At 40.5% G+C, this 13,657-nt stretch overlaps 1 protein-coding gene across 4 annotated transcripts in view; it reads left to right on the top strand.

The window, feature by feature from the left end:
- The window catches only part of PAK2 (p21 (RAC1) activated kinase 2), a 54,369-nt gene that overhangs the window by 15,686 nt on the left and 25,026 nt on the right, over nucleotides 1-13,657 (top strand). For 3 of the 4 annotated variants that reach the window (XM_042458154.1, XM_042458155.1, XM_042458156.1), the window contains exons 2-3: nucleotides 5,900-6,110; nucleotides 12,061-12,161. In XM_042458154.1, the coding sequence (XP_042314088.1) occupies nucleotides 5,924-6,110; nucleotides 12,061-12,161 (288 nt within the window). In that variant the 5' untranslated portion in view covers nucleotides 5,900-5,923. Of the gene's footprint in view, nucleotides 1-5,893; nucleotides 6,111-12,060; nucleotides 12,162-13,657 lie in introns of all 4 variants that reach the window. The other variant, XM_042458153.1, reaches the window with a different exon arrangement.

The raw sequence follows: 13,657 nt of genomic DNA, 5'->3' as shown, positions 1-13,657 counted from the left end.
TAACAATTGCTTTCCTGGATTTCTAGTATACATGCTGGAGATCTGGGAGATCAGTAGCTGCTGCAGATGTGTGATCCAGTGTTGCTCAGGTGCCCTGCGCCTTTCCCAGCCACTAAATGGCACCGTGGGAGTGATTTGCATTGGGAAGGTGCCTTCAGCATTGACAGACGTGTCACTTCAGTTCAGCTGTGGAGGTAGACGATTATGGCATTACATTTTGGCCATTAAATTTTAGTTCATATTGTAACAAGGTTTATACATATAGCATGTTGAGCTTAGGGCTTTTCTTTGTATTAATATTTGACATAATCAGGTATGTCAAGCCCCAAAAACAAAAGGCTTTAGACTCAGGATTGATGGAAGCCTCTACTACTGCACAGATCCCCCAGGTATGCCAGGTTCCTATGTGTTTCTGTGTCTTCAAGTTGCCTGTTGACTTTTAGTGACCCCATGAATTGCATAGGGTTTTCTTAGGAAATAAATATTCAAGGGGCGTTTTTGCTAGTTCCATCCTCTGAAACCTAAATTTGGTGAACGTAATATAAATATGCCATTGCTTCCAGTTTGTATGCAAGTTATCAAATCACCTCTAAGGTTAAAACAACTTGGATTTTCCTTTGGCAGTGTAAGCTGTAGCAACTGAATCTGCCAGTAGTTTATTTTTAACCAAATCAGTCTTGATAGATCTTGAAGTTACTTACTGGTAGTTTTGAAATAGGGATTTCCTGCATTACTTTAATAAATAATATTTTATATATAATGATGAATAGTAATAGTATCTTTTATTATACAGCATGTTGCCTTAGTGGTTTTTTAACTGTGTCCTAGATATTTCTTCAGAAGGCCACTTTCTTGAAGGTTGACTTTCTATGGTTTGCCACCAGCTGTTTAATTTCCATCTCTTTGATGTCTCTCTTATACTCATGAAAAACATGATGATGTATATATTTTTCAAAGTATTTTGAAATAAAAAGTATTTCTAATTTTAGTTATTTTAATTTGTTTTTTAATTTTTTAAATCAAGTAATAAATTACAGTGCACCTGTGTCATACATGGGCGCATCACACTTGGATAAGCTGAAAGCCACGCACCGGAAGAGGCAATGGCATGCATGCCATGCCGCACCGTGGGCATGAGCCCCATTGTTTTCAGTGAGGCTCGAGCAAACATGGTATTTCCCTTATGTGGGTGTATGTGTGTCCAGAACAAATCCCCCACGTAAGGGAAGGGCACACTATACTGACTGAAAAAAAAATTGGAATTTTATTAAGACTTTTTTGAGGAATGTGAGGTGAGAGGGAGAGGCATAATCAAAAATAAGAGGCTTGATTTTCACATGAATGTTGATGCAGATATGACACTGTACCACGAATATGGTAAGGATTAAGGTGGGTCGACCACATGTAGTTGACCTCATGTATAAGTCGAGGGCACATTTTGGGATCAAAATTACAGATTTTGACATGAGCAGTGGATAAGTTGGGGGTTAAACATGGGGCATGTAATGAAGGTTGTAAAGCAAAGGGAAACAATGCAAATAAACTTACAAAATTCCAGCAGGCATAACTATTTGTGTTCATACTAAATACTGGATGGATGAGAGAGTAGAAGGGAGTCAGTGCTTCCAGGTCAGATTAAACTCTTGCCTTTCACCAGGGGATGGTAATATATGGTTTAAAGTGCAGTACAGTGGTCCCTTTATATATATGGGGGATCCGTTCCAGACCTCCGCCGCATATGTGAAAAAATATGGGACGTTAAGTCCCATTGATTCTAATGACAGTGCGCTCCCATGTGTGGCGCAACCACGGGTGCCATTTTATCCCCCAGGCTTGCCATCTGCATGATGTCAAGTCCGCAGATGGCAAGCCCACGGATGGCATGGGCAGACTGTACTTACATTGACCCGTAGTTAAGTCAAGGTTTTTTGGGTCAATTTTTTAACCTAAATTTCTAGATTTATACATGAGTATATACAGTATTATATTTTCTCAAGCAGTCTGAGAATTATATCTTCAGTTTCCTGCACTGGATTGGCTAATTTAGCTAAATTTTTTCACTTGAAAACTTTAGTTACGGTAAGTAAGTAGTTTTATTTTTCTAAAATTAGGCATTGAAAATTAACAATACTGCCTCTTGTCCAGCTATAAAATGCTTTGATAATACAGCAATTTTTAAAACCACAGTTAATAAAAAGTCACTTTTTTTGGCCATGTTTTCTTTGAAAGCACTTTTGGTTTGTTTATTTTATGATGTGTGTTGGATGATAAATACTTCATAATCAAGTAGATAGATACTCTGCTATGAGTAGAAGAATGGATAGACATAAATTGTAGCTTGGGTTTGTACTTCATCAGCACTGTCTTATATTCTGCAGAAATTTAAATTTATTGCTGTTTTGAAATGACTTACAGTAATTCGCTTCCTGTTTTAACATGAATATAAAGTACATAAGAGGATTTCCTCTTACACCATGAATAAGTTTAGTAAAAGACTTTGAGTAGCACTTTCAATAAAGAAAGTGTTCATCTTTGTCAAAAGATGACAAATGAAGAGAATCTATCCTGTTTTAACAATGAAAAGCAAGCTGGTTGTCTGCATGCGTTCATATCTGAAGATGCAGGCAGCCGAAAGGGAAAAGCTGTTGCTGAGTTGCTTTGTTTCATACAGTTATTTTAAAGAAAGAGCATCTAGAGTGGGTGCACCTAAGAAGCCAAAGCTGGAAAAAAAGACATTCTGTTTCTCCTACTCCCCAAATGGTTAACACAATACAGGGGCCTGGTAATAGATGTAATTCTCCCAGTTGATATACTTTCCGCAAACTACTTTGTCTGTGTTCTCACACCTTTCATAGCACAAAGCTTCAGATGGAAAAAGGTACCTAAAACAGCTCTGCATACTTCCTCAGTGAGATTCACCTTGCACTTTAAAAGGCAAAAGAAGGATTAAGGAAAATAATTGTTACAAAGCCAAAATAAGTGTGGCTTTCAGAACAGTAACAGAAATCTTGTTAATTACATAACAAAGGCACAGCCAGAGTCACATTGTCACATTGCCAAAAATCAGAGACACTTGAACCACACAAAAATGTTACATTGGGTATCCCCTTGGATTGGTGGAACATCAACAATTGAAGATATACTCCAGAAGAAAAAGAGGTCAGTGGCCAATAAGATATAAGTAGAACTCAGGAGCCTACTTGTTGTTCCTTATATAATGCTTCCAGGTGATTGTGTTGCAGCCTCTGATTACTCAGGTCATTGCACTACAATGAAAAATGTAAACATTTCTCTAATCATCTTTTCATACAGTCTGAATTTGAAATGTAAATACTAATCTATTCTGTTGACAGGTAAGCCTAGGTCAACATTTGTGTCTCTACAAGTTGAGAGTCTCTTGCTTTTCTTCTTCTTCTTTTTTAAAAGCTAAACATGCAGGTTTTGTTAAACTGCAAGTGCTCATCAATAATAATGGAAAAACTCTTTAAGAAGTGGAGAACTTTATATCAAGCAAACTTTGATCTTAATTCTTTCCACCAAAGTCTGTCCTTAATTGTACTTGTTAAGTGGGTGTCTACCTTATTGGGTAGATAAGTACCACTATTATTCCACTTTTATTGCTATACCTGCCTCCTATGGCATTCTGGGGTTTATGGCAGCGAGGCTGGTCACTGGATGTTCCAGGACCAGCCATATAACACCTATATTGAAAGATCTACATTGGCTGTCTATTCGCTTCCAGGTGCAATACAAGGTGTTGGTAATGACCTATAAAGCCCTAAATGGCTTGGGCCCAGGGTACTTGGAGGACTGCCTCTCCCCATACAGTTCGCCCTGCACTCTCAGATCGGGCGGAAAATATCTATTAAGAGTTCCCAAGGCAAGGTTTGTGTCTTCGTCACAAAGATTTTCCATTGTGGCCCCTCAGACCTGGAACTCTTTGCCCGATGAGCTCTGCTCAGCAACCTCTCTAGATCTTTTTAGGAAGAATCTGAAGACTTTTCTTTTCCGTCAAGCCTTCCCCCATGTGCCTTGATGTTATTCTCTCTCTCCCCTGTGTATTTTGTTCAATCCAGCTAATTTGTTATATAGGTTTTTAACTGGTTTTAGATTGAATGATTGTATGGATTGTTTTTAGAATTTTTGTATTGTTTTTAAATGGTATGGGTGGGTTTTTGTATTGTTGGGCTATGGGTTGTCACTTTGTATTGGTTTTGATGGTGTTTTTGTAAACCGCTGTGATCTGCAAGGAATAGCGGTCTAGAAATAAAATTTCATTCATTCATTCATAGTTTAGTGATGCCATAGACAAGAGATGTAGGACTCATACATCTAGACCAGCCTTCTCCAACATGGTGTCCTCCAGGTGTCTTGTACTTCAGCTTCAGTCATTGGTCGCATTCACACACGTTTTTGTGCTGAATAGATCCAGGAAAATTCGATGATGCAATACTCAATCAAAGTTCCCACTACATTTACTCCGATCGAATCTCTCCATGGCAGTTTAACCCTGTTGAAGTTCACATTAACATTTGTATTGATTTAAAATGGAGCTGAATTTCAACTGTTCTGAGTTTTTTAAACTGTCAGTCAAGTGATGCGCATCTACATCACACTGTTTGAGTGAACCCCCCCCCCCCCGGTCAGCCTTGGAGGATGGCAATGGCAAGCCCCTCAGAACAACCCTTAACAAGAAACCCTGGGATATGTTAGACTTGTGGGGGAATCATACTCTCTCAGCCAAAAAAACCCTGCGGGTTTAAATGTGGGGTATAAATGCAATATAATATATGTGCGAATACCGGTTCTTTTGAAAAGACACACTGAAATCTCCGGTTCCAAAAGAACTGGGTTAAGTGGGATCCCCCCCCCCAAGAATTTGGATTGGGAAAAACCAGTGCAAGTGTGAACGACCGCCTTTTAAACCAGTTTGCTAACTGGTTTATAACGCAGTCTGAACAGCCCCATTGTTGACCATTGGCTACATCCGGAGGGCCCTAAGTTGGGGAAAGTTACTCTAAGAGTTCTGGCAGAAAAATTGCATTTGTTGCTGTTGTCTGTTATGGCAGCATCAAGAGCTGTCAAACACAAAGAGGCAGTAAGTGTACATTGAAGGCACTGATGCTGGTTCAGAAGCATGAATTTCATGTGAACTCAACAACTAATTTGATTGCAGGAGTTAAGTCAACCATCTAAGAAAACTAATTTGCTTTATTAAGCTTAACCTGGCAATTTTATGACATTGACAGCTGAATAATGTTGATAAACTCCCAAGTAAATGGGGCAATATCTTTATTTAAAACAAATAGGTTTCAATGTTAATAACTTTTAGATAATAGTCATGTTAATCTGGGTATTTGTAACAGACAAAATAAAATCATTTTTGTGTTGAGCCTGCTCTAAATAAAACATAGTTGAATGTTTCTAAAACAAAGGAATTGTAGGATTCAGACAAGAACTTTGTTAATTGGATTACAGGACACCTGTCTTTGTTGGAAGAAGTGGGTTACAGGAATCCAAAGTACAGCAGGCAAAAAAGGTAGCAAAAAATGAAAAATAAATTAAATTGCAAGCCACTGCAAGTCTTGAGTCCCATTTTTCTTATAGGACATGTTTGCCTTTCCTCCTTTTTACTGTAGAATGAATAGGAAATTGTAATTATTTATCACTGAGGGTTACATGTACAAGATCAGGCAGTAAGAAATATCTTACTGGTTAAATTCTGAAATGGGAGTCTAAATTCTGTGTCATTTGTATGAATTGAGTACTTCAGAGGATGCAAGCTCATAATATTAAATCTGTTCATAGGGAATAATAATAAGAAGTTTTAGAAAGTATAACATGCTTTTGCTGGGTTAATATATTTCTGCTGACAGAGTGTCTCCTTGTTCAGTTTCAGTGCATTATCTAGCCATTTAGTATCATGTCTGATAACGGGGAACTCGAAGACAAGCCACCAGCTCCACCTGTTCGGATGAGTAGCACTATCTTCAGTTCAGCCAGCAAAGATCCATTATCAGCTAACCATAGCTTGAAACCCCTGCCATCTGTGCCAGAGGAGAAGAAGCCTAGAAATAAAATCATCTCTATTTTTTCTGGCACTGAAAAAGGTAAGATGCTGTATTGTGTGGGTTTGAGGCATACTTCCCTTTGCAGTTTCTTTATGTTACATGCTTTTGGCAAACAAGCAATAGACATATAGAACAGTGCATCTTACATCCTATTGTAGTCCTTGTGCTTGTTGTATATCCGTTTATCTAAGAAGTCTGGCTAGAAAACAGTTTTTCATTTCCTTTGGGTTTAAAACAGATTAGTCTGGCCTTTTAAGCAGACAGTTGATCAGAGGTTACTGTCTTCCTGGTGTCTTGGCCTGAAGCCAGTATCATTTCTTCCTTATTCTCAGAATGTAGGGAGGAAGCTGCTATTGCTCCTCTTCCTTATATTCCCTTTCCTATCTCATAGGGAAGAGGCAAGAGAGCTAACTACCATGAAGATAATAATGCTTTGCAGTACTAATGGATATTTTTACATTTCTGTACAAACACTTCAACTAAATCTAGTATGATTCTATGAATAAGCTTTTATAGTTGAAATATTTCATTGATAGTTATTTGGATTTGAGGAAGATTAGCTCAGTGTTTTGGATAAAATGTCTTGCAAAAATGAAATTATTTACATTTTAATTTTTATTATATGTATAATCTTAATTGTCCATCTAATTGTTAACTTAGGCTTCAGATGAAAAATGTAGTCTGAATGTACTTGCTCCTATAACATTTTACTTGCATGAGGCATCATATACAAGCTAGTTTCAGACAGTTACCTTCCAAACTGAGAAGTACAAAGGGACATGAAACATGGAAATAAGTCATGCTTGGGAATTTGCTACGTAGAGAATTAGGCATATATATGTCTGTTTAAAAAATAATAAATGGAAACTATTTTTCTCTTGCATCTGGAAGAACTCATGGACATCTGGCAACCAGTTGAAACTAATGTTTATTTTGCTTAGATGGACTAATTTTTTCTAAGCATGATGTCAGATAGCCTTTTCAGATTTCTGGAATTTAGGGCTAGCAACTAAAGCATGAGGACTCTTGTGTGATAGTTCAGTCAGTGAGCATTTACAGTGCACCCGCGTTATATGCGGGTGCTTTTTACGCAGATTCCAGCATACGTTCATTTGAATAGGGCTTGAGCATCTGCATTTTTTCCTTTAGACAAGGGGATCCAGAATGGATCCCCCGCGTAAGAGAAGGGTGGGCTGTATTTTGTTTGTCTTTACACAGTACTAGATATTGACTCATATGATGGTTTATTTGCATAAGGTATTAATGGCTGATAGTCATAAAATGACCAAGATCTCATGGTCTGTGTACAGATCCCAGATCAAACTTTTGAAGTCCCTGAAGCCATCCCTCAAAAATGTACCTCCAATAAAGGATGAATTTTGCCCAGAATTGCTCTAAATGCACCTCAATACACACAGATATACAAAAAGTCCTCTCCAACCCTCAGAACCTCATCACTCCCACAAACATTTTCTTTCCTTCTGTGTTTTTTCAAAATGGTGACAAGCAGTGATGTTCTGGCAGTGTGGATGGCCCATGGTGTGTGTGTGTGTGTTGGGATGTAATCTTGTCCCCCTGTTCTAAACGTAATCTGCACTGTGACTGAACATACTAGAAACGCATGAATGATTCATATGTCTGTTCAAAACAAATGCATCACAATGTAATGCCAGGTGTGCTCAGCCATTGTGCTTTGTTTGTTATGAACTTATTTGAGAGTATAATACAGTCGTCCCTCCACATTCGCTGGGGTTAGGGGCACAGGACCCCCATGAATGTGAAAAAACTGCAAGTAACAAAAATACTGTGTTTTTACCTGAGAAAACACCTCTCTAGGAATCTCTAGGTCCTCCAGTGCAACTCTGTGGTCAACACCTGCCAGACATGGACCATAGAATTGCACTGGAGGCCTGCAAATGCCTGATAGAGTGTTCTCTCTAGGAATTTCTAAGTCCTTAAGTATGTTTTTTTGGTTAAAGTTGTCCATAGAGTTGTGCTGGAGGACCTAAATATTCCTAGAGAGAACATATTAATAAAATCTGTAAGTAATCAAAGTCGCAAATGTGAAGGGCTGGCTGACTGATTCGGAACCATCTGGAAGAAATTTATATCAAATATTGAACTGCAATGCATATATGGTCTGAGGTAGAAAATAATGACTAGCCTTTCAAAATAAAGCTCATGTACTTATTGACAAAGGACGACTAATGGTATACATAATTTGGCTGGCTATTATTAGTCATTGTGTTTTTGTGAACTATCTTACTGGGCAGAAAATTGGATCGTTGCTCTACTTTTAGGAGATAAGTTTGATTACAAAGGGGGTATTTGTACAGTGTGGTGTCATTAAACTATTAAAACTGTAAAATATTTTTGTAGAAAAGTTAGTATTGGAAGGAAACTTGAAATACTTCAGAAGCAAAGAGCATAATGTGTGGTATTCCTCTGGCATAGGGGTTTGTCAGTTCCTTTTTCTGGTGATAGCATGCTACTCTTATGCCACCCATGTACATCTTTTAAACTTTGAGAAATTATGCTTTTTCTTTGTGGTCTCTGCGAAGCACACAAATGGGTTATTCTGCACCTGCACAACAATTTTGGATGCTTCTGAAATCGCTAGGGAAGACTTTTTGGCGGTAGCTCCGCCCACCCTCTAGGCTCGGTGTCTTCCCACCCTTCATTTCCTTTTGCCGCCACGTGAGCAGCATAGGAACTTCTCTTGGAATTCTCTCCTTCCTTTCACTTTCGATTTTGACCATGTTTTTGGCTCTGATTTCTCTCTTGGATAGTGATTCATCTTGTTTTGGACTCGGCTTGTTTGACCATTCTCTTGTTTACTCCTTCAAATCTCCATGATGTCTTCGCACTTCTTTAAAAAATGCACGGAATATGGAGGGAAAATTCCCAGCCACAATGGACACTCCTTGTGCCTTGTTTGCCTGGGTGAGGGTCACATCACCGCAACTTGCCTTCATTGCATGGCTTTCACCCCACAAGCCAGGAGGAACAGGGAGATGCGGCTGCATTCTATGCTATATGTACAGATATGCTATATAGCATTCTATATGCACAGATATGCTATATAGCATTCTATGCTATATGCACCCTCCCTCTAAATCTAGGGTCCCTGACAAGGCTCCTGCTGCCAAGGGCAAACCCTCTTCTTCTGACTCTGGGTTCCCTGCTCAGGTTGCTCTCGGCCACATGGCATCCACGACCTATGTCACCCCCAGGGCCCAATTCACATGCGGCTCTTCTTGTCTTGGCTTCTGTCTGTTTTCAACCCGGCCTTCGACCACCCTCAAAAGTGGATCACCATCCCGAGGCTGGTCACCTTCTCCCTCCGATGGTAGCTAGACCCTTGCAATGTCTGCAGAGGTATGCCCTTTGTCCCATTACAGCCTCACGTGACGCTCACCACAGATGCCCCCAACACCGGCTGGGGAGCCTACTGCAATGACCTCTCTATCCACGGAAGGTGGTCACCCAAAGAGCACCAACTCCACATCAATGTGCCGGAAATGCTGGCGGTACAGAAGACGCTGAAGTCCTTCGAACCCGCACTTTGTAACCAGGTGGTTCTCCTCCTCACCGACAACACAACAGTGATGTATTACATCAACAGACAGGATGGCACCAGATCTACCATGCTTCTCAACCTCATGCTGAAGATCTGGAACTGGTGCGTTCCCAAAAACATCACTTTGCAAGCCATCAATCTTCCTGGGGAAGAGAACGACCTTGCAGACAAACTGAGCAGAGCTCCGGACTCTTGCCACGAATGACAACTCAACCTTCACGTTGTCCACCACCTTTTTCCCTGTGGGGAACACCGGACATCGATCTTTTTGCCTCCCACCTCAGCTTCCAATGCAGCCAGTTCTGCTCCAGGATCCCCTCTGCTCCATCTCGTGGCATGGAGAATTCTGCCCTGACATACCTCTCACTCCCGGTTCAAAAGGTCATTTTGGCTTCCCACAAGCCTTCCACTCAGCATTCATATGTTCTCAAATGGGCTACATTTTTGGCTTTCTTAACCAAGAAAGAACTTTCTTCCAAGGACGTCACTATTCCTATTGTTCTGGACTTACTCAATTCTCTGTCAGACTCTGGTCTCTCCATCTCCTCCCTTAGATGCTACCTTGCCGCCATCTGTGCCCACTACCAGTTTTCGGGTCTCCCATCCTTCTTTGTCGACCCTCTGGTAAAAAAGTTTACCAAAGGCCTCACCAACTTGAGACCGCCTTCCCTGGCTCTGGCCCCGGTTTGGGACCTAAAACTTGTCTTGGCAGCCCTGTCTGCCTCTCTGTTTGAACCTCTTGCTTCCTGTGATGTCAGGCTCCTCACTTGGAAGACGGCAGTTCTGGTCGCCGTGACCTCAGCACACCGAGCCAGTGAGATCTGTGCTTTCCGTGCCGACTCTCCTTATTTGAAATTCTTCAAAGACAAAGTCGTTCTTCGACCGGACATTTCTTTTCTGCCTAAGATAGTTTCTACCTTTCATCTCAGTCAAGACATCGTTCTCCCGACGCTGGCCCCGAACCAGACCACCGACACCGATCACCAACTCCATTCCCTTGATGTCAGGTGGGCTCTGGCCTACTACTTCGACAGCACTTCATCCTCTTGATGTTCTCCCAGATGCTTTGTCTGCTATTCAAATCCCAAACTGGGATTCCTGATTACACCACAACGTTTTTCTAAATGGGTGACCTCTATTATCCATCTTTCCTATGAATTGTTTGAGAAGACTCCACTTGCTCGAATTTGAGCTCATTTCACCAGGGCGGTAGCTACATCCTCTGCCTTCCTGTCCGGAATCTCATTGGAGGACATTTGCAAGGCTGTGGTTTGATCACAACCTTTGACCTTTATCAAGCACTACAGGTTTGACACCAGACACCATCGTGAAGCAGCCTTTGGCAGAGCTGTTCTCCTTTCCGGCATTCATTGAGGTTAGTTGACGCTGTTAATAATTGACAATCACAATGTCTTTCCTGGTTAAAATCTTTATTGTCAGGTCACTCCCTCCTCCTGGGATGGATCAGCTTGTCACTCTAACTCATTTGTGTGTTTCGCAGAGACCATGAAGAAGAAGGACAAGTTGCTTACTTGTAACTGTAGTTCTTTGAGTGGTCATCTGCGAATCCACACAAATCCTGCCCATCCTCCCCTCTGTCATGTCCCGCGCTTTCTTTATTATTGTTAATATTAGCCTTTATTTATAAAGTGCTGTAAATTTACACAGACCTACTTCCTAGGTCTGTTCTTTTGGCTGACTTTTTGAACTGAAGAAGGGTGGGCGGAGCTACTGCCAAAAAGTCTTCCCTAATGATTCCATAAGGATCTGAAATTGCTGTGTAGGCTCAGAATAACTCATTTGTGTGGATTTGCAGATGACCACTTGAAGAACTACAGTTACAGGTAAGCAACCTATCCATCTCCTTGTTCCTGAGGGAAACTGATCTGGCAGAATTCTTGTTGAGTCTGGTGTTCCCAGACTCAGTTACCTCAGATAATGAAATAGATGTGTTTCTGGGTTTTACTTTCAACAAAAAAATTGGTACCAGAGGCAGAACTATTCACTAGCTAGATTAAGACACAGCCTTTATGTATATATAGATTAAAGCCATTAGTAAACTTTTGTTTGAACTAGAAGCTACTTGTGTTGTTTTTTGAGTCAGTCTCAGTTTTTAGGGAAGCATGGTTAGACATTTCTGTTACTCCACTGATTAAAAGCTAGACCCTTACAGGCTTAGCTTTGACATTTTTGACATTTAAATATATTTGTTTCTTTTTAAAAGGCTAAAGTCTTAGAAAACTTAAATTACCCTACAGTTATAAGGACCCTTGCACATGTATTCATCTAACATTTCTGTATTAAAAAATACCTCCTTTTAAATTTTACTGGATAGGTTTATGTGATTTTGGAAAGGAACATACATGGATATTTCCCTTGGCTGACTAATTTTTATTTTGTTTTTTATAGGAAGTAGGAAAAAAGAAAAAGAAAGGCCTGAAATCTCTCCTCCATCAGACTTTGAACATACCATTCATGTTGGCTTTGATGCTGTTACTGGGGAATTCACTGTAGGTATATCAAGCTTGGCTCTGTAGAAAAGTGAATGTTTTCAAGTTGCCCTAATCTTTCTTATTAAAAATGTTTGCTTGAATTTTTCCAGTATTTAAACACTAAGATCAGTAGCTGTTTCTCCTGTTGAAAAAACATTGTAATTGCTAAATGAAGTATTTTAACTTAATTTGAAATTTAACTTAATTTGAAATAGGCATTCTCCATATTTACACTAGGATTCTAGGAAATTCTACTTTACCATGAATGAACTGTATGTGGATGAAGATGATTAGTTCAGTGTGTTATCCAAGCCAAGGTTCCTAGCTCATTTTGCCCTTGACAAATCAGAATGATAAAGAAGGTTTTCTCCTTTGTTTACAAGTCCTGACTTGCTTAAGTGCAAAAAGCCAGGGTTGCTGGTTCAGATGGCACACTAAACTAGTCACTCTTGCCCTTTTTGGGGTCATGAACCACTTTGAGAATCTGATAAAAGCTATAGACTCCTTCTCCCTAGAAAAATTCACAGAAACATATACACATACAATTTTGCATACAGTTTATTTTATTGCACTGGCACATAGTCTAGTCTGGAATGAAAAAAAAATACTATGAACACTTACAGTGACTAAATTTGTACCATACAATTCACTGACCAGAGAAATTTAAATAACGGAAAGGAAATCAGACGTGGAAAAATTGCAGTTGATGGAATCCTACCCCAGTTTAAGAGCTACTACACTATAATAATAATAATAATAATAATAATAATAATAATAATAATAATAATAATAATAATAATAAAGGTTTATTTATATACCGCCCTTCGAAACATCAGGGCGGTGTACAACAGTGACAATAACAATACATATCTCAATACAGTACATATTAATACATATCTCAATACATAGCAATAACATTTCACAATACATCTCTCAATACAGCCAGCGACAAATAGCTCAACAATAAAAATACAACGACAATACACAACACGCTAGCTGGGGCACAGCTCAGTGCCTGCCCCCCACAGGACAAAATGGCTGCTTAACTGCTCAGTTGCGCAGTTGTGAAGATGGTCCAGTCTGAAGGCGTCCTCCCTGTGGCGATGCGTGACTGCGCTGGTGTCCTCTCCGCCCAGGGAGGTGCCCGGCAGCAACAGCGGCAACAACAACAGCAGCAACACAGTTCCTCCGAGGCAGGCACGGGGGTGGGACGGGGAAGGAAGCCAGGCAGGCCGGCTATATGCGTGCCGCTCCCACCAGCACGCCCCTTCCCCCGCCTTCCCCCAGGTGTTAATCGTCCTTGGTGGTTCTGGCTCGCTGCTGAGGTGCCGAAGATGGTCCAGTCCGAAGGCGTCCTCCCTGTGGTGATGCGCGACTGCGCTGGTGTCCTCTCCGCCCAGGGAGGCGCCCGGCAGCAACAGCGGCAACAACAACAGCAGCAACACAGTTCCTCCGAGGCAGGCACGGGGGTGGGACAAACAATTTCAGATTTGTTTATCTTATTACTTTAGTGT

This window comes from Sceloporus undulatus, chromosome 3, assembly GCF_019175285.1.
Source record: "Sceloporus undulatus isolate JIND9_A2432 ecotype Alabama chromosome 3, SceUnd_v1.1, whole genome shotgun sequence".
Classification (NCBI taxonomy): domain Eukaryota; kingdom Metazoa; phylum Chordata; class Lepidosauria; order Squamata; family Phrynosomatidae; genus Sceloporus; species Sceloporus undulatus.
This window is presented reverse-complemented; position numbering and strand designations above follow the sequence as displayed.